This window comes from Lissotriton vulgaris, chromosome 5, assembly GCF_964263255.1.
Source record: "Lissotriton vulgaris chromosome 5, aLisVul1.2, whole genome shotgun sequence".
In the NCBI taxonomy this organism is placed as follows: Eukaryota; Metazoa; Chordata; class Amphibia; order Caudata; family Salamandridae; genus Lissotriton; species Lissotriton vulgaris.
In genome coordinates this window covers 1,285,671,878-1,285,697,394 of record NC_141693.1, presented here as the reverse complement: position 1 = coordinate 1,285,697,394, position 25,517 = coordinate 1,285,671,878, and the positions used below count along the sequence as shown (strand labels likewise).

Sequence of the window (25,517 nt, the reverse complement as noted above, 5' to 3'; positions counted from 1 at the left end):
GGGCCGAGGGAACAGAGCAATAGGTTTTTATGAGCCTGATTGGGGCAATCTGATCGATTGCCGATGTAATCTGGTCATTAAAATTTGTTAATCGTGTGTCGAGATCAAGGCTCATATCAGAGTGGTCTACGGATAAGACATGAGGAGCTAGGCTATCAGGGGAAATCTTGCTCCAGTTTCTGCCCTGTTGTTTGGCCGGACAGATATGACCGTTTGTGCAGTGGCAGGGAAATGTGAAGGGAACAAGCAGGTGATCCGACCACACTATAGGAGCAGGATCAAGTGCATCTAAGCCTTCCAAGTTAGTGCAGATTAAATCAAGAGTGTGGCCCGCTTTGTGCGTAGGACCACTAACAACTTGATTCAGTCCGCCGACAGCCAAAGTAGACAAAAAATTGAGGGAGGCAGTATCCTCTGTATTATCAACATGAAGATTAAAATCCCCAAGAAGAGTAAAATTGGCATATCGCAGTGAGGCTTGTAGGACGTAGTCCAAGAAGACTGGAAGGTGAGATGGTTTAGAGTTGAGTGGTTGGTAAGCCAGGAGACCGGAGAATGTGATATTGGGCGAGATATTAATACAAAAAGGAAGCGCTTCAATGCGTTCCACTTGGTTATAAGCGAAGGACGAAATGGCCCAGTGGGTTCTATATATTATGGCCACTCCGTCCCCCGGATGTGTGCTCTGTCTGTTAGCACATAATATACTATAGCCCGAGGGGATTGCTAAGATAGAGTGGAGTAGTGCTGTAGAGTGGCATAGGGTAGAGTGTTGTACAGTGGAATGTCATAGAGTGGAGGAGAGTGTCATAGAGTTTAATGGACTGGAGTATCATACAGTGTAGTGTCCTAGAGTGAATAGCTGTAGAGTGGCCTTGAGTGAAGTGGCATAAAGTACAGTTTTGCAGAGTAGATTGGCATAGAGTGCAGCTGCATATGCTGTATATTATTTTGAGTAAAATGGAGTACAGTGCATTGCCATAGAGTGCATTGACAAATAGTAGAGTGGCATAGAGTGCAGTGGCATAGAGTAGAGTGGTACAGAGTAGATTGAAGTGGCATAGAGTACATTGTTTCAGCATAGAGTAAAGTGGCATAGAGTGAACGAAAGTGACTGTTACAAGGAATAGGACAATCCAGCACGACTACTCATAATTAGAATAAACCGCCCTGAAGAAGTCCCTAGTGGACGAAACGCGCCGGCTGTGCAATCCTTTTTTTCACATTGTTTGGAATAAATAAGAATGGAAACCAAGGAACTCCACTTTTGTGATTATTTGACTTACAACTGCTTTTACTGTCTTAAATTGTGTTGTGCACCTGTGCGTTTTATGTACATTGTTAAAGTTCTCTTATGAACTAGCATTGAGATGGTGGGTGCTAATCAGTGTGCACACAAATCCCATAACCAAGCATAAAGGGTAATTTATATTGAGGAGTCATTAGGGTTAGGTGCCATGACTAAGAAGGCTCCACTATCTCCATTGTTTCAACCTTTTAAAATATGTATTTACCACACAGTTCAGAATTGCCAAAATATCTGCTTCATTTGTGCTTTTCCAATTCTGATGTGTTCTGAAATGTTGGCACAGTTAATTTACAAACACGTAAATGTTATTGTGTGCTAGAAAAAAAATAACATCATACAGCCTTCCTCAAGAACAGACTCAGTAGTAAGCATCCTCTCACTTTCACGTCAGAGAAAGAAAAGTGAGCACGAAGTTCACTGGAAGAGAAAGCCTGAAATGTTACCTCTGTCTTTGAATGCTCAGCAAATGTGACAAGATAAGAACAAGATTTAAAGGCCTGTTTACAGAAATCCAGTACTGGTGGAAGAATACAGTAAATAGGGGTTGGGTAACGGAAGAGACAAACTCAAGCTGTACAGCCTAAAACAAATAGAGCCAACATATAGAAAGCAAGGAAAAGCGAGTTACATGCCAGATAGTCAATGGTAAGCATTGGAATCCATTCCAAGGGAAGCTTTCCAAATGTCCCCAAGATGTTATTAGAAAACCAGAAAGCTCCACTATCTGGTAGGCTTCAACCTAAAAAGGACGGGGATTATCCTGTTCCAGACATTTGCTGGTAAAAAAGTGGCCACCATCTTTTATATTTTATTTTCATAGAGACTGCTTGGCTTAAAACACTTCGACTCTGTTTTTAACTGTGATTTGTAGTTTGGCCTATATGGCACATGATGAGTTAGGTGGTTGAAGTTTGACTGATGTGGTGGTAGGTCAGTGCACCTATTATTGCATGCCTGAGCCTGGTTTGTATCCGAGAGTGCGAAAGTATGTATGTGTTTTGTGGCACCAAAATGGTTTCTTCTATGAGAATGTTGTGGGAGGTTGCATTGCCAATGCTATGATTGTCCACAAAGCTGTGTTATCGCTCTGTGGGTGTTCACAAACATTGACTCACAGAAAGGTATCTTTTATTGTGAGAATAACGCATGGGAGTGTTGAAATGCCCAAAAGTATAGTGTCACACCAGACAATAAATGCAGACACCAGTATGCGGTTTGAAATCAAAAATTGATTGTAATCTCATTAGATGCCACTCTAGATTCCGATTGAGAAGGAAAGAGTGCTTTCACAGATAATCAAGGAAGATCATATTGTGGTGCTTTCCTTTCCACTGGTACTTACTTGCAGGATAGTTGGCACTGCATTGCTTATTTATTGATTTATTTAAGCTCTTCATAGCACTAACATGTTGCCAAGTGGACAATTCGGAAAGATGGGAAGGGTACTCGAGGTAGTTGACTGCAACATGAAGTGAGTAAACAGAGAAGAAAAAACAGATCGGCAATGGAGATGCAATAAATGCAATAGGTAGAGGGGATAATTCTTAATGGTATCAAAGGGGTAAAGGAGAGTTAGAGGAATTAGGGTGAGTCCTTTGAAAAGGGTTAGTTATAAGAACCTGGAGGTTTGATACTTGATAGCAGCATTTTTTTAAAAGAGGGTTTTATGGATTTTCCTGATTTGGGTATAGTTTTTTTGCCCTTCCAACACTGGATCAAGGTTGTTCCAGAATCGGATGTCCAGGAACTTTATGGATTTAGGTCCATGTTTCTCTCCTCCACTTATGCGGCATAAACTGCGATGCATTGGATGACCTCAGGTGCCTTGATGAGCGGGATGCTGTGGTCAGGTTTTGAAAGTAAACTGTGCCTTTCCAATGGTATTCCTTGTAAATAATACTTAGTATTCTAAATGTAATAATTTGTTGTACAGGAAACCTGCACTCATTAAACCCGGGGAGGGGGCTAAATTCAATGCAAAGGAGATGTCTCATAGTATATATGTTATTTCTGCATGTAGTATGAATAATGCATGGATGGATGATTTGATGAGTTGTTCTGGCAGAACACGCACAATGCACAATATCTACACAAAAATGTGTTCTACTACCAGACAATGAAAGTAAGATAATACATCAATTGGGATTCTGATTCCTTGATCTATGAGTGTTCTAAGGGTTGTAGTTCAGTGAGTAAACAGAGGGAAGATACGTTTACTAACTGAATGTTTGGTAAATGTATCGACTGGAAGAGTGAATGAATGAGAGAGTGAGCGCCAGCACTGTACAGTGGTTATATGAGGGAGCGACTAAATAAGGAGCGTGCTAATGGGAGAATTATTACTTGAACATGGGATTCACCAGGTAAATGCACGAACGATAGATTTAATATGTTGGAAGAGGAACGAAAAGGTTGGAGAACAGGCAGGAGGATGAGTAAATGACTGAACAAGTGTTGAGGTGGGAGGCGAGCTATTTGAGAGAGACACAGTCTTCTGAAAGAAATGAGGGTTATTGAGTGAGGCTGAGCGTTATGTGAAGGGATGAAATGGTTAGTAACTGGAAGAGGAAGACAACGAAATAAGCAATGAAGTATTAGATGGCTGAATGGGAGAAAGACTGAATTTATGTAAGAGTGATTTTGTGTTAGAGCGCATGAATGGGTGAGGGAGTGAAATAATTGGACTCTAGCTGAAATGGAGAGTGCATACACAGAAGATCAAGCCAGAAATGTATTTCATGCTTGCTCGATGCCTTTGCTTTTGCATTCGTGCTCTGTGGTAGGCGTGCACAGGCAGCGTGACATTAAGACATGTGTCAGGGGAAGTGTGTGTGGAACAAACTGACAAGCAGAAGGATGTGTTTGCAGAGATGCTTCCAGGATAGTTGAAGGACATACGCCCCCAGGCACTAGCATCACCAATGCAAGCATTGTGTCTGTTTACCCAGATAGAATTACCTTGCAGGAAAAACCAGTCCTCACTCCCTGCCCTGGGGAAAAGGCGTGGGGAAAACACGAGCTGGGCAGTGCCCCTGTTCTTTGAGGAGGTGGAGAGTATCACGGAGAACAACTAAGCAAGCATTCAGCAAGCGCCCCCTGTGATCTGGCTGCTGTTTGACACCAGGTCCTTGCCGGCTCTCAGGAGCACTGTATTGCATTGACTGAGTGCATGTCATTCAACCCCTGCCTGCCACTGACGAAGGTAAAGCACTCACCGTAAATATAGGGGCCTCATTTATGAGGCTGTGCGTCACTTTTACGCCACCGGTGCGTCACTTTTTGTGACGCACCAGTGGTGTAAAAATGCACCTGGTTGCGCCATATTTACAAAGTGATGCATCTAAGAAGATGCGTCACTTTGTAAACCCCTGCGCCATATTATACCTGCGCCAGGTATAATGTATGCAAGGAGGGCGTATTGACTCAAGAAAGGGTCATAGAAGTGCCACTTCTAGGACACAAATGCGTCAATTTCTTACGCCTGCCTCACAGCAGGCGTAAGACTGACGCAGACCCTTTCACATGGGGCTTGCCCCATGTGAAAGGACACCTTGCCAGAGTTGCTTCACTTTTGTGACACACTACAACAATGCGTCACTTTTGCGCCATACAGATACGTCAGAAATACTGACGTATCTGTAACGCCTTGCGACATGATGCGTCATATTATAAATATGACGCATCCAGCATGTCGCAAGGAGGGCGCAATGAAAAGTGACGCATCGCTGTTTTCACGCAGTGATGCGTCACTTTTCATAAATGAGGCCCCATGTATATAGACCACTCAGAATACTGAGTTTTCCCTGCGAGAATCTGTAAATAGATGGAATGCACAGTTCTACAGAGGTCGAACAAGCAGTTGATAAGTATAGCAAAATACTGCATGTCTCAGGAAAGTAATGTATCTAGTCTTTGAATTCCCTTTGAAAAATGAAGGCATTCAATCCAATTAATGCAATCAGACTACATTTCCCAGAATGCATTTGTTCTCATTAAAGACTTCTACTTGTAGCTGTTCGCAGGTTCTATAGTAAACCTACATTGAGCTAGTGTTTGAAACGCAAAGTGATTTTAAAATGCCTGAATGATTGAAATCATGGCTGCTTTATAAACCAGCGTGGGTGCGGCCTTCCAGCTGAGCTCATCACTTCTACCTGAAGATGCTTTGACAAGGGTGGTTCCTCCAGTCTCCAGCACAAACAGTGACTCATCGCGCCCTGGGAACCTGCCAAGAGGCCGCAGAAGACAGCCTGCAACTCCAACCAGCTCCAACTTGTCGGGCTGCTGTCTGCAAACCGGTCCGGCTAGAACGCCTCTGGGGGGCATGGACCGGAATTTATCCTGCCACGCGGGTGTCCTTGAAGCAAATTTGGCTCCACTGACAGGGGCTTTTTATAGCAGCTGTGTAAAGAATGTGTAGTCCGTTGTAGCCATGGTTTTATTTGATGTTTTTTCCTTACAACGTTTCCTTATTTACGGATATGGCTCATAAACCGATCATATTAATAGTGATAAACGTGTCAATGCTCTCTCTGCATCATTTTGTGTGCTGCCTGATAGTCACATGTTATCCTGGTGGGGCTGGCTCTGTGTTCATTCTGTCCTGAGTCAATAAAATGCGTGTTAGTGAGCCTGTTAAAAGCATCACAGCAGTAGGACAAGATACAAAGGGAAAGGAGAGGCAATACATCTAGCACACATGAGGTTCCAAGGCTGACTGACCCACGAGGACTGGAATCATGCCCGCCTTTCGAGCTATCCGCATGGAACACATAGACATACAAGGAACGTAAAGGACTTTCCCACAAATAGACCTGGGTTCACCACTTCCGGACCCAAACATGGCCAGTCCCGATCTGCACACACAACTTTTGTCCTTCAGAAAAACGTTTGGGTACTAAGAGAAGGTGAAGTCAAGGACTTCCCGTAATTCTTATTTTAAAAAAAGAACACCGACAGCATTTTTCTAAATCTAAAAAATGCTGCGATACTGCCCGAAATTTAATGACAGGGTTGGAATCGATCTCAAAATGTGGAAGTACGGCAAGAAAAGCAACTCTTGTTCAAAAACATACACATCTCTTTTTACTAAGGATCTATGCCAGTGTTTGTAAATATTTCAATGTTTACAGTCAAATAGGCACAAAGCAAGCAAACGCCCCCCTAGTCCTCAGCACTGCTTTCCACCGCACTGCTAGATCTCCTCAGTGGTGACCAAATCGCACACTGTCTGGCCGCCTTAGTTTCTTTCCAGGCCTTATTTTCTGTCTATGATTCTTCAGTATTACCCCTTATTTAAATGTTCCTGTTTCAGGTAAAGTGCCTGGCCCTTTGTGGAGGGAACCCCACTGCCCTAGATCACTGCCCGACTCCCTTGAATAATCACACCCACTGCTGTCTTCGTTTCGCTGCCTACTCCTGCTTCTGGAAAGACAATAATTTGAAATTTTTAAAAGGCACAAATATTGGGGAAAACGTTGGAGAATGTCTTTGAAGGAGATATCTCTTCAAACCGGATCCTCTTTGAAATAGATAACTCTTCACATCGGATCCCACTTGGCTGCGGCATTCCTCAGAACTCATCCCTGAGCCCGACGCTGTTCAATGTCTTTATGAGACCTCTGGCACACATTGTCCTCCCTTTTGGGATAACAATTGTCACCTACGCCGATAACAACCAATAAGTGGTGGCCATAAATCATCCAGGAACTACCTCACCTTGTCTAGGCCTCTGCCTGGACAGAGTCACCAAATGGATGGCATTCTCCTTCCTCAAATTGAATGGAGATAAAACGGAGCTCATGCTGCTGGGCAATTCACCCTTCCTTGATATTGGCCCTGCATGGCCAAGTTGTCTTGGCTCCACACCCAAGCCAAAAAAACTGATCAAAAGACTCGGCATGTGGCTAGACCGGTCACTCACATTTTGTTAATCAGGCAACGAAACTGGCCGCATCCTGTTACGGCATCCCACTCCTCCCCTTCTCAGCAAGGAGACTCATGGTCCAGGCCTTAATCCTCTCTCGCCTCTACTATGGAAATGCTTTGTATCTAGGAGCTCCATGGGCGACCACAAACAAACTACAAGTTGTTCAGAACTGAGCTGCATGTATGCTTTTTAAGAACCCCAACAGCCTCTCTGCAAGACCTGTCTTGAAAACCTTTCACTGGCTCCCAAATCCGGTTAGAATATAATTCAAGTCCCTATGTATTGCTCATAAATCCTTCTGGAAGTAAGACCCCCATCCTCCAATCCATCATCTCGCCTTACCGCCCCAACAGATGCCTCCGCTCATCTGGTCTCTATGTATCCTCGGTCCCCAAAATCAATAGGATGAGAAGTGGTGGCCGGTCTTTCTACTACACTTCTGCCAAGCTTTGGAACACTCTCCCCCTCTATATACGTTCAGACCCCAACCTCCTTCCCTTCAGTAAACTTTTGAAAACTTAGTTTGCTCCAAAACCCCACCTACAAAGCTGTTGTGACCTGCCTTGCCCTGTCTCTCTGCTGGCACTGGGATGCCTTCGGGTAGCCATGCGCTCTACAAATACTCATAACATAACATGTTTTACTTTCTATAAATCTTTTCACGTTAATAGTAGCAGAAACGTGAAAAATAAGCACTGGGAAGAGCACCATCGTAGGATGCTAACCTTTTGGCTGGTTAGTGCCTGATATGTTTTGTCATGCTTTTTGTAAAACAGAATGTTTGGAGGAGTAAAAAAATATTTTTGGTTTCAAAAAGTACACCCTGCTTTTGTAGTCCAAGACCCTGACTTGGTATGGTATGGACTGTCATAGTATTATAAGGTGTGGCACAGCCTATCATTGTATGGTATCATATGGCACAAACTGCTTTCCGAGGCTACACTGTTAGTGTGGAGAAAAGGGACAGCAGAGAAAAACTTGCAGTTACACAAACTGCTTTAATAAAAAGGTTAAATTGCACGCTGAAAAGAAAGGCGATGATTTTTAAACATTAAATATGTCTATGGATGCAGTGTTGCAGTGGAGGTTATAAAAGCAACGTTGTAAAGATACAATTTGGAAAACGAACTAAGTGTATTTGCGTATTAAAATAAAAGGGCATCCTTTTAACACTAAATAAATCCATTCTGTTGAACTGTTTGGTTGGGTGGCTAGAATTCATTGCCACTCTAAAGTGGCTTAATATCTGGTATTGTATATTGATTCGATTTTGTAATGAACCACTGGCTTTGTAAATTACTTGGCTACATATAACATGCTTGATTTAACAGCCAATGCTCTAATATGTCGATGTTTTTTCATGTGGAAAACTCAACAAAATTATGTTGCAAAAAAAAGTAAAAAGTTAAATAAGTCCATGGGTACAGTGTGGTCCTGAACGATCTAAAAGCAATGCTGTAGTTAAGATTGCATTTGGAAAATGAAGTGTATTTAAACATTAAATAGGTCTGTTGCTACAGTATCGCCCTGAAGGTTTTCAATTTTAAATAAGTCCATGTCTACAGTGTTAGCGAGCAGAAGAAGCACATCAGAGGAAAACATGCAGTTGCACAAATAGCCTTAATAAAATGGTAAAATTGCACATTGAAAAGAATGAAAATTCTTATAAACATTAAATTAGTCCATGGCTAGACTGTCACCTTGGACAATATAAAAGCAACATTTTAGTAAAAATTGCATTCGTAAAACAAAGTACTTTTAAACTTTAAATAAGTCAGTTGCTGCACCATCGCCCTGGAGCTTTTCAACATTAATAAGTCCATTGTTTTACAGTGTTAAAGTGCCTCAATCTCAGCACGAGCAGCGGAGGGTTACTAATAAAGACGTAACTTGGCCCACACTCCATATAAGAGACAAACACATGAAGGGAGAAAGTGAATCCAGCATGTGCTAACCAATTAGAAGCAAGGAAATGAGAGTGATGGTGAAGCCAACCAGTGGAAAGCAATGGGCGGGCTCTAAGCCCCCTTAAGTTTTAGTTAACCAAATATCTTGTAAACAAAGTCTCCGGCAAGAATTAAACATGAGAATGACCCAACAACAGACCACTGGATGAAGGGGGCTGGCTGATTGCCCCTGTAGGTAAATATATTGAAAATGTAAATTTTAGAAAATAAAAAAGTCTTGGCTCTTGCCAGGCCTAGTAACACATTTTGCTTTCAAACTGGGCTGAGTGCTTAGTTGATGAACACACAAATGCATCGATCAGAAAAAGGAAGGGAAGCTCAGAGGTATGTACATTTACTCATGCAGTACTTCATATCTTTAATGTAATGAGTGTGTCTGTTTACTACAGTCTTTCAGTTACCTACAATTGTAATTATTGTCACTGACGCCCAACTCAGCGGTATACATAATTAACAACCTTAGAAACATATAATGATTTGAACATGTTCCTCAAGTTGTCCACAGTCGGAAACTTAGTCCTTGGATCTAAATAGCTGTGACTGCTATCCATGAATATCAAATTATAAGGTGGCAGCATGATTGAGACACTATCTGCTGAGATCTGTTGTGACTTCTGCAGATTTCAGAATCCATTCTTATATGGAGAGGGATATTTTATGAAGAGAAATGTTGCATGGAATGGAACTTTGCCTGGAGAGTAATGTTGTAACAGCCAAATGAACTCACAATTGCCATGATAATTGGAGGAAAGGTAGATTGCGCAAGGATTTAATTTGAGATCTGCAACGTTTACACAGACCACAGCAAGATGAACCCTCAAGCTATTATAATGTGGGCTAGAATTTATGAGCCGCAGATCACTAATAGAACTCAGAAGCAGGATTGACAGCCACAATAGTCCCCTACAGGCAATGGAAGAGCCTGAAGTACACACACTAACAATCACAGATATCTTTGTGTGATAGGACCTCTTGGCCTGCAGGTTAATACCCATACTTCTCAGCAATGAGTAAATGACTTTCCAGGCTAATTCACTGGGTGTAGTGCCAGAATATCATGACCAAATAGCATCATACATATATAATATGGCTCACCAAAATATAGTGAAGATAATTATTTACATCTAGGTATAGGTTTACTATCCTTAACTTCACATATGTACTATGATTGAACCTGACACCAGCAGGCTCCACGCAAATCTTTGCAGTGGGTGCATAAACCCATCTGCTTTCATTACTAAAATGCTATATTTGTATCTCAGCGACCTGCGGCTTAGGTATACATCTCTGTGGCTAATACTGAAATCTCTGCGCTGTCCTCTTGTGACCTGTAAGTTGCCGAATGTAGTTCTTTTCAAAACATGTTGAGATCCCTGTTCTATTATTAACTTGTTCCGTGGAGGCAGGCTTTGGTACAGGTCAGTACAGAAGTTTACCATGAGAGCCTTCCTAATGTCGTAGAAACGAGACATTAGTACATGTAATGCCCTTCAGAGTCTAGCTATTGGGGATTGATTGTGTGGTGCAGGTTAGAATAGAAGTGATTCAGTGAACCTGATCTTTCAGGGGTGATATGGCTGTTTATGTTGGAGATCAGAGGGAATTGCATCATGCTCTCCTGTCAATGTCTCAATACTGTAATATCACTGTAATGCAGAAGTCAAAGGAAGAGGGGCGTTGTGGTAGATCTGCGGATGTCTCGGCATTGAGTTGGTTGTTGAAGAGTGTCAGTCATTTAAGAAGTGCATTTTGAAACTCCTGCAAATATGAGTCCAGAGACATCAGTCAATGGTGCAGGTCAATAGGGAGTTGCATCAACAGCGCCCTGTGAGTGTCTCTGTAATGGGATTTAAATGTACAATTCATATCCAAAGCCACGTGAATTTTCCAATGCAAGCCAGATCAGAAGACAATAGGGAGAGCTCCGTGCAGAGCTCAGTATGGCCTCAAAGCTCTGCCCTAGGAGCCTCAGCGGAGAGCAGTAGATCCCAAGGCATGGGGAAGCCGGGATGAGGGTATGGGTGGGATCACAGGAATGTGTGAAGGAGATTGATGCCACTAGGATAGCAAGGGTGGGGAGTGCAGGCACACAGGGTTAAATGGCACTCTTTCATGGACATAAGTTCACCAAAATGCCTGGGGCAACGGAAGTGTCATCGCACACTCTTTCACCTTCCTTTTCACATACACACATTAACACCCTCACATAAGCTCACTTTCACCTGCAAACAAGCACACAACATACATATAGATGTATTTTTCCCCTTACCTCAGTTGCCAGGAAAGCCCTATTCCGGCTAATTGTGCTCCATTTTTATTACAACTGTAGTGAAAAATATAATTTTCTTCTCTATTAGTGTAATAAAAACTTGAAAGAAATCAAGAAGAATGGTGTCCCAACAGACATCCATAAGGACGAGCTATAGAGGAGCTACCACTCTATTCCAGACACTGATCTTGCCCCACTGAGGCCAGAAGTGACAAAGGCAGTGCCATGGGTTGAAAGGGGCAAGCCAGTGGTCGCAGATGGGAGATACATATCTCGTGTTATCAATTCAGGAGACTTTGCATTTTGTGGGTGCTCGTCTCTTTTCAATTTTTCGACCCGGACACCGCCATATAATTTTGGAGAAAGATAACCTATTTATTTGTCTTTTTATTGATCTAAATGCTTACATAAGAACTATATTCCACAGAACATATCATACATATCACTTATTTATCAAGCCCTGAAGAAGTCCTACGGGGGCCGAAACACGTCAGCAGTCTTCTCCATTATGTGCTGTGTTTTTAAAGAAATTTTCTATGGATCAAAAAGAATAAAAGGAATCATTTTCTACAATCAAAAATACGACCATTGTTCTCTCATTTAGGAAGACATCTATTTATTTTTTTGTGTTGGACTACGGACTATAATTTTCTTTATTAATCATCTATTTGTTGTTTTGAGTGCAGGACCATATGCTTAACGTTATTATCTGGCTATTTACTCACCATGCATAACCGCCCCTTTGTGCAGTGAAAGCAGTTTGCTGCAGGCGTAAGGTATGGACGCAGTGGGGTCCTAGAAGTGGTGCAGTGAAATCTGATAGATTTCACTGCGCCCTTTCTACAAGACTTTCATGCAGGGGAATGCCCATTGTGCATACATTATACCTGACAAAGGATTTAATGTAGCGCAGGGCTTTCCAAAGTGACGCATCTGCTTAGATGTGTCACTTTGTAAATAGGGTGCCAAGAGTCACATTGTTTACGCTGACGCAGCATCACAAAATGTGACACAACGGCGACACAAAAGTTTTGCAAGGGGCTTATAAATAAGCCCTTTTTTCTCTAAGCCTAACAGTCCATGGGTCATATCATGAGTGCCCTCTTTGCGTGCAAGGTCTTCACTTAGCTTTCCTTCCACGTCTGCTTTATTCACGCTTGGTCGGAGCTGAAATCACGTCTCGCACCTTTCACCTTGAAAGTCATTACGTCGCTAAATGAAACACCCCTCTTAAACTGTAGATACATCCAAATTATAGATGAGATGCCAGTCCTTCACTTTTAATATGAAAAAAAGTGACGTACTGGTAGTGCATTGGGCTTGTAAATAAGTTATGGATATATGTGTTAGATGGTGGACATTGTTTCATTTTGCTGTTTTTTGTGTTTAAATGTTATGTTGATTCATGTTTGTTTCAAATTAATTAATTTTTTCTGTAATGTGCTGAGAAGGTATATTTTAAAACTACATTAGGTGATAAAATCACACACACTGACTTTAGCCCTTGTGTATTTGATAACATCATTTCACAATTGATGGCTAATAGGGGGCCTTTTTGGTTATGGTTTTGGTTATGCAATATGTGAACAGGATCAAATCCGGTTTAAAGTACGTTCATTTGATAATAAGTAACAGTGGGCAGGCTAACATATTAATAGCGAGAGCCAAACCAGAGCTGAGCCAAGGGTCTTCCTTGGTTCTAGAGCCCATGCACTGAGGCCCTGAAAACGTCTGCCATGTAAATGCGATTCTCCTATTAACATGACCAGAGAATCTGGATTTCATTAAAGACACGGAGGCTATCATTATGCATATTACTTTTAATGCAGAACCAAGCAGCCGCCTACATCATATTAGAACATTGGAATGTTGGGAGCTCCATTGAAAATAATGGAGTGCTCTGGGCTTATAATGGCTGGTATAAGCCTGGAGCTCCAACATTCCAATGTTTCTTTGTTCACAACTCAGCTGTGAACAAAGGCTTCAGGGAGCATGAGGTGATTCCAATCCCCTCACGCTTCCAAAAGGCTTTGTTTTTTTTGTTAGAACATTCTGTCCTCTAGTGACAGAATGTTCTAATAGCCTTATAGCCCTTCGTAGATGGGCTATACTGCTATTAAAGTCCCTCTTCCTTGTTAAAGGCCCTCACCTTCGGCTTGGGGCCTTTAACGCTGGAGAGGGCCTTTAATAGCCGGTATAGCCCTCTACAGCGGGCTATAAGGCTATAAAGTAAACTTCCAAAATAGAATGTTATAAACCAGACAAAATACAAGATCACTAGGCAATCCTCCTCTTTTAAATGTGGTGAGAAGTAAGGTAAGGGAATGTCCAATAAACTCCAAGGAAAGGAACCATGGCTTCAAACTTGGCTTCAATCAAGGCTTTAAACTTGAGGAGGGAAGAAAGATGAACAGAACGTCCAGAAACAAGACCACGAAGTCATGAAAGGTTATCTGAAAAGGTAAAAGAGATGTTAATAATTTCATAAATAAAAAATAAAATAGTATACCTGAAAGAGATAAAAACAAGTTTAAAGCAAAATTTAAACATTAAGAATCAGATATACACATTGAAGAATAAAAATAGTAACAGTAGAAGAATCAACCGCCCAGGGAAAGGGTGGGGGGGATAATGATAGCCTCCGTGTCTTTAATGAAATCCAGATTCTCTGGTCATGTTAATAGGAGAATCGCAATTTCATTACAAGACCGGAGGCTACATTATGCATTTTGGTAGCCATGTAAAACAACATCAGACATATGAGAAACAGGTTTACAATAATGATGAGCAAAAGTCCTGGAGTTAGACCAATCAGCAGCCTTGAGGATATTATCCAACTTACCACCTGACCAAAAGACTTACTGGCCATCGCACCTCTGATAGAGTGTGGTTTGAAGATACTCAGATCAACACCAGCAAGTTCCATGACAGATTTAACCCATCTTGCAGTAGAGACAGAAGAAACACCTTTATGAGGTTTAACAAAGGAAATAAGTAATTGACTTACACCAGAAGGACGGAGAGAGTTCATTCTCAGATCGTATGCTTTCATACAGTTAACAACACAAAGCTTACTGCAAGTATCAAACCGAGGATAAAAAATAGAATCAGACATAGTCTTGGTTCTTCTTTGCAGTTCAAATTTAACACCAAACATATCATAAGATCTATATGAGGTATCTAAAGCCTTAACATCGGAAACCCTACGACAAGAAATTAAGCAAAGAAGAGTAGCTAGTTTGATAGAAAGGAATTTCCTGCTCAAAACAGCATTGTCTGGCCAACTACAGAAAAAATCAAGAATTAATTTCACATCCCAAAGAGATTGATATCTAGGTCTAGGAGGTCTTCTAAGTCTAATACTTTTGAGTATCCTACAAATAATAACATTTTTACCTACTGTCTTACCGTTGATTAAGGAATGACCAGCAGAGATAGCAGATCTATAACAGTTGATAGATCTGTAACTCAGACCTCTATCAAATTGTTCACCAAGAAAATTAACTATGCTAACAACAGGTGCCTCCACGGGATCCAGGTCCCTGTCCAAGCACCAACGTAACCAGGTTTTCCAAATGTTGTTGTATCGGTAGTGTGTACCGGGGGCCCATGATTCTCCAAGGATGAATGAAGCTGTAGCCGAAAGTCCTGCAAGATTGTTGGATCTCCTGACACTCTCCAGGCAAGAAGGCTCAAATTCCCTGTTTGAACAAGAGGGTGAATGTGACCGTCTATGTCTGTAAGAAGATCTATCAGGGGTGGGATTTGGAGGGGAAGATCGTAGATCAGTTCTAGGGCAGTAGGGAACCACGCTTGGGATGGCCAAAAGGGAGTAATCAGGACAATTGAGGCGCGTTGGTGCCTCACTTTCTGAAGGACTCTCTGAATCATTGCGAAGGGGGAAAGGCATATGCATTGATCTCTTCCCAAGACTTGAGAAATGCATTCACTGCTAGAGCACCCGGATCGGGCATCCAGCTGTAATACTCCTTCAGCTGAAAAGTCAATCTGCTCGTGAAGAAATCTACTTGGAAGGGACCCCAACATTCGCTGAGGGAAATGAAAACAGAGGTGTTGAGCTTCCAGTAGGAGTGATCTAAGAGGAATCTTGAGTTCCAATCCGCACAAAGGTTGGATTTCCCAGGAAGATATTCCGCCCTCAGAGAAATCTTGTGTTCGAGGCAGAACATCCATAGTTTTCTGGCCCGATTCGAGAGGTCCACAGATTTGGTACCTCCTAGATGGTTTATATAAGCTACTGCCTACATGTTGTTCATTTTTAGAATAACAGACCTGCCCTGAAGGGAGTGTTTGAAACTCATCAACGCATAAAGACCCGCAGTGAGTTTCAGGAAATTTATGTGATGTAAAGATTCCTCCGGAGACCAAACTCCTCCTGTGCTTTGATCTAGGAGACAGGCACCCCAGCCATGAAGACTCGCATCGGACTCCAGAACGAAGTACGGTGCAGAACCAAATATTGCTCTCCCGTTCCAAGCATCTAGGTTCTCTAACCACCAGTTACATTCCACTATGGCCTCCTGGTTGAGGGAGATGCGGTGTCCATACCACAGACCTGATCGCAAGGCATTTGCTTTTATTCTTTGAATGGCACGATAATTCAGTGGTCCCGGAAAGATGGCTTGGATAGAAGAGGAAAGGAGACCGATAAGTCTGGCTAGTTCTCTTAGGTAAAGATTCTGATGCTTGAGAACGTGCTTTATCTCTTTCTTGATTTTGGAAATCTTCTTCGGTGGAAGAAGAAGATGACAATTGGAGGTGTCTATCGTGAAGCCCAGAAACTCCATGGACTTTGAAGGAGAAAGTATTGACTTTTCCTTGTTTACGATAAAACCTAGATTCTCTAAGAGGACTACCGCAGTATTGAGATCCTGGAGAATCTGGGAATAATCTTGCGACATGATAAGGATGTTGTCTAAGTAAATGATCATACGAATACCTTTCTCTCTTAGGGAAGAAACAACTGATCTCATTATCTTGGTGAAATACCAAGGGGCTGAAGATAGACCAAAAGGAAGAGCTTGGAATTGGAACAGACGATTCTTCCAAATGAACTGTAGGAAGGGCTGATGTTCTTTGGCCATAGGAATAGTAAAGTAAGCGTCCTTTAGGTCTAACTTGACCAGCAAATCTCCTTCTAGTAACAAATCCCTCAGAAGATGGATGCCTTCCATCTTGAAGTGTCTGTAGACAAGGTATTTGTTGAGTTCTCTCAAATTTATAACAGGTCTCCAACCCTTGTCCTTTTTCTCCTCAAGGAAGAGTGTACTTATAAATCTAAGAAAATGCATAGGGACTTCTAAAATTGCACCTTTCAGAAGCATGGAGGAGATCTCCTCCTCTATTATCTGCTCTTGAGCCAAGGTAAGAGGAATTTCTCTGGGACGTGAAGTTTGTACAGGAGTCTCTATAAAGTCTATGGTAAACCCATTTACTGTATTCAGAACCCAAGGATCTTGAGTAATGAGTTTCCAATTTTGGGCAAAAAACTTTAACCTACCTCCTACTTTTGGGGAAGAAAGGGGAACAGAATAAGGAATTGTAGTACTCACTTTGAGGGTTGGTGTCATTAGTGGCTCCTTTTGCCCTGAAGCCTCTGGACCGGAAACCTCTTCCTCTTGAAGGGAAGAATTGAGCTTGATTGGAGGGTTGAAAGCCTCTTCCACCGAAGCCTCTGGATCTGGGGTAGGGCCTGCAATTAAAGTGGCCGGAAGATTGGCTCCTTCTTCCGGGCCTGCCAAAAAGGTTGTTTGAGTTGAAAACACGTATCATATTTTGGTGGGCTTTATCCAGAGCGGTGAAAGTTGAAACGTATTTGCCCAATGTTTTTATCAGATCTTCACCAAAGAGCAAATCCTTCGGATTGAGGGAGGGTTCTTTATCTGCCAGATCGCTCAATTTAGGGCTAATTTTAGAAAGCACAACTCTTCTTCTCTCTGAGTTGAGCCAAGCATTAGCATTGCCCAGTAAAACTAAAGCCCTTTGGATCCAGCCACGGATAGTATCGGTGTCAAGTGGGGAACCAGTAATATAGCTATCTTCTGCAGCATCAATGATCTTGGCCAGTAGGCCCAAGACCTCAAGGAGGCGATCCTGAAAATTTTTTAAGGGACCTCTCCATCTCTTTCCTGGGGTCTCTTCCGAGTTTAAAAAGATATTTAATAGGTTCGGGATCCAGGTTTGGGGTATTGCATACCTTGCCTTCAATAGATGGTCTCGAGCATTCAGCTCTTAGGAGGTTTCGGGTGTCTCTTTCTAGAGGGTTTCTAAGCCACTTCATAATAAATTTACTAACATGATCCTGAGGGACCCATTCTGAGCTGCGAGGAAGTCTAATGTTAAGAGGGGAAAACGTCTCTTGACCTAGAGGATCTAAAATATTATCTCTGGAAGAGAAGGAGCATTATCATCAAATAATTGTGAGTCAAATTCCTGGTTGTATTCGTCCAGGTCGAGGATGTACTCATCAGGGAATTCAGAATTATTATCATCATGATCATGATCAAAATCATCATGAAAGAATTCAAGATCGTTATCTTGAGCACTAGGATAATTTGTGCCGCGAGGGACACCTTTAAACGTTGTGCCGCGAGGGACACCTTTAAATGTTGTGCCGCTGAGGACACCCGAAGCATCTGAGGAGTGAGGCTCTCCCACCAAGCTTGAGGTACTATGACCTGTTGTAGTGCTCCTTGGGGTATAATAAATATTATTTCTCTTTCTGGATTTTTTACCCCTTATTTCAATTACTTCGTCACCGTTAGTAGGGTTATCTTCAATTAATAGGGCGTTATCCTCCCCGGAGGAAGGAGGCCTCTTTGATGCCATAACCCTAGAAAGTGTTGAAAACATGCATGATCTCATTTCCCTATGAATCATACTTCTAATTGACTCATCTTCAATATTGTTTAGGGGGGTAATGCCTTCATCTGAGTCCTTATCAGACATTTTTTTTTAAATAAAAGAAGGCAAATGTTATAATATATAAACAATATTTTAAAAAGTATTTCTAAAAGCTCCTCTTTTTAAAAAAAAAAAAATTATATCCCAAATAACTATTGGGTGATAGCAAGGTAAAATAAACTCTAATTCTAACCCCCCCCCTTTTTTTTTATAAGGAAAAACGAACAGGAGCAAGTAGAGAATAAAGTGAGCTAAAACAAGGGTCAAAAAAAGCTAATAAGGGCAACAGGGGGCGAAGAAAGAGATGGTTATTGAAGAGCAACTGCCACGCAATGAGAAATAGCAGATCGCGCTACAAAGTGCTCAATTTCTCGAGCGCGATCAGCTGTGCATAAAAAACGCCGGTAAAGAGAGGAAAAGCCTTAAGCAACCACACAACGTTGCGCGTGTGTTGCTAAGGGTCATTTCTCTTGCGTGAAGAGGGCCGCGGTGAGAGAAGCGGCCGGAGATCCAAACGGGTGTAGAGCAAGGAGGTCTCTGGAGCGGGGAAGCTCCAAGTGTGAGTAATGTAATCGAGCGCTGCGCGACACCAAATTAAAAATAAACAAGGCACCAGGAGGGAGGTTAGGAAGGGCGCTGGCCTCCATAAATTGGAGGTCAGAAGAGCCAAAAAACAAGAGGGGTGGGAGGGGGGTGGGGGAAAGTCACAACTCGCAAATCACAATTCGCTCAAACATTTCAAAAAGTGTCAGAATGAGAAGAAATAGACAAATGAAAAAACAGTTGGTAGTTTAAGTATAATGATCGGTCAACATCTCTAAACATTGTAAAATGCAGTTAGTCATCCAGTAAGAGCGATATGAATTGAAAAATCGAAATCACAATAAAATGAGTATTAACATTATCAATTTCTAATCACAGAGATAGAAATTAACAATAAACATTTAGGAGATATAATAGAATCTATCAAAACAAGCATTGGAAATGCAATAGGTCTCGCAGCATTAGAGTTAGTGCTTTTAGAATTGTTTATGGGTTTTTTTGTAAATCTTTAGCATTTTTGTTTCCTGTAGCCAATGCTAAAGAATTAAAAAAAAAGCCATAAACATTTCTAAAAGCTCTAACTCAAATGCTCCGAGACCTATTGCACTGTGTGAGGGTGAGGGGTTGAGGGTGAGTGAGGGTGAGTGAGGGTGAGGGTGGGTGAGGGTGAGTGAGGGTGAGTGAGGGGTTGAGGGTGAGTGAGGGTGAGGGGTTGAGGGTGAGTGAGAGTGAGGGTGAGTGAGGGTGAGTGAGGGTGAGAGTGAGGGTGAGTGAGAGTGAGGGTGAGTGAGGGTGAGGGTGAGTGAGGGTGAGGGGTTGAGGGAGGGTGAGTGTGGGTGAGGGTGAGTAAGGGTGAGTGAGGGTGAGTGAGGGTGAGGAGTTGAGGGTGAGTGAGGGTGAGGGTGAGTGAGGGTGAGGCTGAGGTGTTGAGGGTGAGTGAGGGTGAGTGAGAGGTTGAGGGTGAAGGGTTGAGGGTGTGAGGGTGAGGGGTTGAGGGTGAGTGAGGGTGGAGGGTGAGGGGGTGAGGGTGAGGGGGTGAGGGGTGAGGGTGAGGGGGTGAGGGTGTGGGGTGAGAGTGAGGGGGTGAAGGTTAGGGGGTGACTGCATAGTCACATCATCTCAAAAAAGCAAATCCCCTTAAGAAATGCAGAATGAAATAGAACGTGAAGCATCCATGTGCCTCAGTTTCTTTGGTTTCAAATGGACTGGTAAGTAGGGAGACAGAAGCAGCGTGTTCGTGTTCCTATTGTGAGCCAACACATAGTGGCAGCTCAACATTTCGAACATGTGCAGCACTGGGACTGCAGGGCCCGGGCCTGTGCATTCAAACCCTTTTCAAATAAGCTGGCGCTCATGTGGCAGTCGTGATCGGGAAAGCCCGTGCTGCTAAAATGGCGGCACCCCGCAGATTGCTCTCCTGAAGCTGGCTGCCTGATGGAGTGGAGAGCGGGCGGGCACGGAACGTGAAGCATATAAACTTCAAAGAAAAAGACTCATCAATTACCTAAATAAATGTCAACCGTGTTATTTCGGGAGACTCAAGCCATTTCAGACAGCTACCACGTATCTACAAAGAGAACGCGGTATTGAATGTAAAGTCCCCAAGTGCTCTACTCACATTGCCAATAAATAAAAAGAGAAAGAAAAGAAGAAACCTCGAGACATGGTGTTCATTATATGTCCATAAGGCCACTATACGTGGTATTAGTTATGCGTCCCCATGTGAACAACTTGCAGTGCAGATTAGAAGAGATTAGTAGCTCGAGAGTGAAACTCAGGGACGCGTTGACACATACACGTTCCCTTTATACGGCTGATAATGCCGACTTAGACCTAGTATCCCGGGACACTGTCTAAATGTACGCGTTCCCGATTCTGTTGCTCGCCATATGATAAACAGCGAGACAGCGGGAGACCAAACCGGTGCTTACCCAATTCGTAGTGCGGACGACAGAGGATTTCCCCTTCCTTTCACAGGACTCGCAACTCGCCCAGCAGTCCTAACTTTATTTAGGCGCTCTCGCGTTAGCTCATCCCGAGCAGACACAAATGTAGGACCAACACTGGTCTCATGATAAAAATAAAAGCAGGACTAACATTGATTTTGCAACCAAACATTACGCACTACAGACCGAGAATGGTTATAGCAGAATTCAAAACGTATTAACTGCCTACACCCATTCAGGCTATCTTTGCACGGAAATAATTCTAAACAATTATAAGTAAAATTACGGAGTGGTTTCAAGTCCTATTTAAAGAGCCCACCTCTTTATTTCCATACAACTAGCGATTGGTTAGGTTTCACAGTAGGGGCGAGCGGGTGGGCAGAGAGAGTGAGGGGGCGGAGCGGGGGTGTGGGAGGAGTGCGGCTGGCTGCCTGATAGAGTGGAGAGCGGGCGGGCAGAGAGAGTGAGGGGGCGGAGCAGGGGTGTGGGAGGAGTGCGGGAACAGACGGGAGGGGAGGAGAGTAGGAGGAGGAGTAGGGGAGGCACGGCCTAGCGGACGTGCAATCAAGAAGTGAGGGGGCGGGAGAGTAGGCAAGGCAGGCGGCTGGGGCCATGTGCACGCGCTTTTAAGCTCAATGCGCATGCGCATTGAGCTTAAAAGTCACGGGCACTGCAAGGAATCGCCACGATTCCTTGCAAGTTGGATAAAGAGTCGATGAGCCCCCATAGTCTCGCTTGCTCGATGCGCATGCGCATCGACAGGCGAGACCTAAAAACGTTCATAAAGGTTAACAAAGAAAATGGAGAGAGTAGCAAAGGATAAACTTATCTGCTTGGAGCCGCATTTAAAAGAGGAGGATTGCCTAGTGATCTTGTCCTTTGTCTGGTTTATAACGTTCTATTTTGGAAGTTTACTTTATGATGTAGGCTGCTGCTTGGTTCTGTATGAAAAGAAATATGCATAATGTAGCCTCCGGTCTTGTAATGAAATCATACAACAGACATAACATAAAATATGATAAAGTCTCTTCAAAGTTTAAAAATGTGTATTTCTTTAACATGTGGAAGCTGTAACAAATTAACAATAATAAGTCACATTAGAACACTGAACTGAGAAGTGCTATTTTAATGTGATCATTTTTAAACATGAATATAGATCCATTCCTGTCCCCACTCCCACCCAGGCAACACTGCCAATAATCCCGGTTTTCTGGTTTCACTTCATGCAAATCAGACACTCCTTTTCAACAGAAATGTCAATTGTTTGTGTACCTCTATGTACATGAAAATACATTGAGGGTAGCAGGCAGATGCCACATGAAGGCTCGGCTCGTTATGGGCTCAAAGTTCTTAAGAGACCTCGAGCTGAGCCAGATCCCGGCTTAAGGCTCGAGCCTTGCTCGAGTTTTCAGCGGCTCGCCCACCTCCAATGCTAAGACTTTCTACGTGGATGCAAATACCATAGGCAGCACTAGCCACAGCCCGTGGAGGGAGTTACGGTGGGGCAGAGAGGCGGACGGGGGAGGGGCAAGGCGGGGGGTGCTAAAAACCGGAATAGGAATTTGGTATATTTATTAAATTGTTTACTTACCTCCAATTATCCATATTCCGGTTTTTAGCAGCCCCCACCCTGCCCCTCCCTCGCCCCGCATTTCTGCCTTACCGGAACTCCCTCCGTGGGCCGCGGTTGGGCAGCTCGATTTTTCAGAGGCAGCACCGGCAAAAAACAAACCTCTTTCTAAGGCATGCGACCAGTCATGAGGCAGCTACTTATGACGTTCTGTAGCAATCTTTATGTAGGCATCAGCCATCTTGGATATTTTTGGATGTGATGCTCTTGCTTTTATCACTTAAGGAAACACTTTTAATAGAAGAGCAAAGGTTTGTTTCACACTTGGTGTCATATAGCATATGTAGCATCTGGGGTCATATCATCTTTCCACTGGGTTTGAGAACTTGGTAATGGAGAGGCACATCTTGTGTAATGTCACAGAATTCCATCCTAGGTTGATAATGCATGTGGTGACAGTTTCAGGTAGATTATACCCTGTACAGGAATCCAGAGCACACTAAACGTATCAAATCGAATTTCAATCTTCAAATGGTCATACATATGGGATAGATCAGACCAAACATAAGTTTTCAAAAGTTTTATTATTCAACAGTGTTCTCTTCTCAGAATCACTGTGCCTGTCACTGTGCCGGGTGTTCCCGCACTTGGAAACTGAAGCTGCACCAAGATCAAACCACGGGCAACAAACGGCCCTTAAATATTGATGCTGTGTAACACTACACGCAACCCCTTTTGACTGAACGGCAACCGAACATCATCGGTACCGCTCGCGTTTCTACAGAAACTACCCGATAAGGACCGGGTCGGAATTATCACCGGTCACCCGACAACGCGCCTCGATCATTAAGATCAGCCCTGAAGATTCACAGCCACATGCTGTGATGAAACACATGTAGGCTAGAGTGACAGGCACAGTGATTCTGAGAAGAGAACACTGTTTAATAATAAAACTTTTGAAAACTTATGTTTGGTCTGATCTATCCCATATGTATGACCATTTGAAGATTGAAATTCGATTTGATACGTTTAGTGTGCTCTGGATTCCTGTACAATTGTATTAAGAGGGAGGTTTCTGATCCTCTTCTCTTACAGAGGTTAAGGTTTTCCTCTGCCAAGAAGCACCTAACTTGAAGCTACGATACTCTGAAACCTTACCGTGAGAAGTAGAGCGCCAAAATTTCTTAACACTAAAAAACCTGTTCACAGATTGTACATAGATTATACCCTGTGTTTGACAGTGGAACTCAACAAAGTTGGGCTCCATCCAACTCGTAGCTATGTGCTCAGTCTTGTGTACTCACCAGGCTTCTCATCTGAAATGGTCCATACTAAAATATTGCCTCTGTCTCTGCTTTTCTTACAGCAGCCAGGCTACAATGGCACCTTGAGGCCGGAAGTGGACAACAGACGTTACAGCTCCTACAGCCAGATGGACAACTGGGGTAAACAACATAAGTCTTTGGGCAGCCCCACAAGCCCTGGGAGTGATTTCGTATATGTGCAGAACCTCAAAAGCAGCCGGAGTGAGCCAGATCTGCTGGGGATCGATCCCCGTGCCACGCTGAGGAGGCAGAGCCAGAACCAGATGCAGATCCAGAGGGGTGGGCGAGGCACGCAGAACCGGTCCAGCATCTACAGCAGCTATAGCACCCATCAAAACACCCAGCAACGGAAGAGGGGCGGGCAGCCGGCAAGGACCCCCTCCTCGATTTCAGGAGCCAAGCAGGATGTATTCTTTGGAACTGAACATCTGCCCGCACAGCACGTGATCCAAAGACAAGAGGTATATGGTGGAAGCACCCAGGCCCAGATGCAGAACAACTTCCATAAACCGGACATGTATGTAGGAGGAGGCCAACAGCAGATGCAGAATACAATGTATAAACAGGAGAGGATCGGCGTGGGCCAGTCAATGCAACAACAGGACATGTATGGCACTGCTTACCAGCCCACAAGGTAAATGCATATTTCTGTTTCTCTTTGCTTCCCTTCCCCCTCTCATGCTAAGCTTGCCTTTCTCATTCCAGCAGCTCTAGGCACACCAGGGTAACGTCACTTCTAACAACATCCTCCGCTTTATTTCAAAGGCATTACCATGTTTCTGTCTAGGTCTATAGACATAGATTCTATCACATTAAATAACCAGGAATCTGCTGCCACAGGTTTCAGATGTTTTGAATTCTCAAACTTTTACTAGATAACACCAGGATGTTTGCTCCCATAAGAGGCATACTCCTGGACCTTTTTTGTGAATTCTAATTGTGCATGTGTATATTTTTGTAACTAGTGTAAATACGACTGATAATTTATTTTCTTTTTTGTTCCCCAGAGATATTTGTTCGAATGCCCACCTCTTTCATTTTTGGTTTTAGCTTTGTTTTCTTCACCTTCCTGCCTAGGAAAGATATTTACTTCGTTCCACAACTAAAGTAAATCTGTGATATTTTCATGAGCAGAAAGGAGTTAGATACCAGTATGTGGGTTTTGGCAAAGTTTTAGGGCATTCCGGACATGTAACATTCACTCTTTACCCATCCACACAACTACACATAGATTTAATCACCTGGAAATCTTACTATGAGTAAATTCTTTTATGAGAGGAAAATCAACTTTTTAGAATAGCAAAAGTGGCTCTCAGTTGTACCAGACAGTGCATTTGAATCTGTTAATGGAATGTACACGCAAAAATAAATGTAACAAACTGGCCCTATAGGCTGATTAATACAACTTTTCCTAATCCCATTTGCGCAGATAGACACTAAACTGATTTGCAGATTCGCAAAGTGATTGATCAAACACTCACAAATTTGTAAATGTGGGCAGCACCGTGTGTCTTACTCTCAGAGTTTTGTACACATCCTTCCTTCACACAGGAAGTCACACGTCCTTTCCCCACACAGGTTGTAATCTTGTGCAGAACTTTGTAAGCGTGCCTGCATGTTTGAATCAAGGACATTTTAAAAGTTAGTCTATTTACGAGATGATTTAAGAATGTAAACACTGTTCATTCCAAAATGATTAAGACTTTTTAAGACTTTAACATTTTTGACATTTAAA

The 25,517-nt window shown here is 42.9% G+C and overlaps 1 protein-coding gene across 2 annotated transcripts in view; it reads left to right on the top strand.

The window, feature by feature from the left end:
- The window catches only part of PKP1 (plakophilin 1), a 187,011-nt gene that overhangs the window by 90,828 nt on the left and 70,666 nt on the right, over nucleotides 1-25,517 (top strand). For both annotated transcript variants that reach the window (XM_086923160.1, XM_086923161.1), the window contains exon 3: nucleotides 23,824-24,416. In XM_086923160.1, coding sequence (XP_086779286.1) covers nucleotides 23,824-24,416 — 593 coding nt within the window. The remainder of the gene's footprint in view (nucleotides 1-23,823; nucleotides 24,417-25,517) is intronic.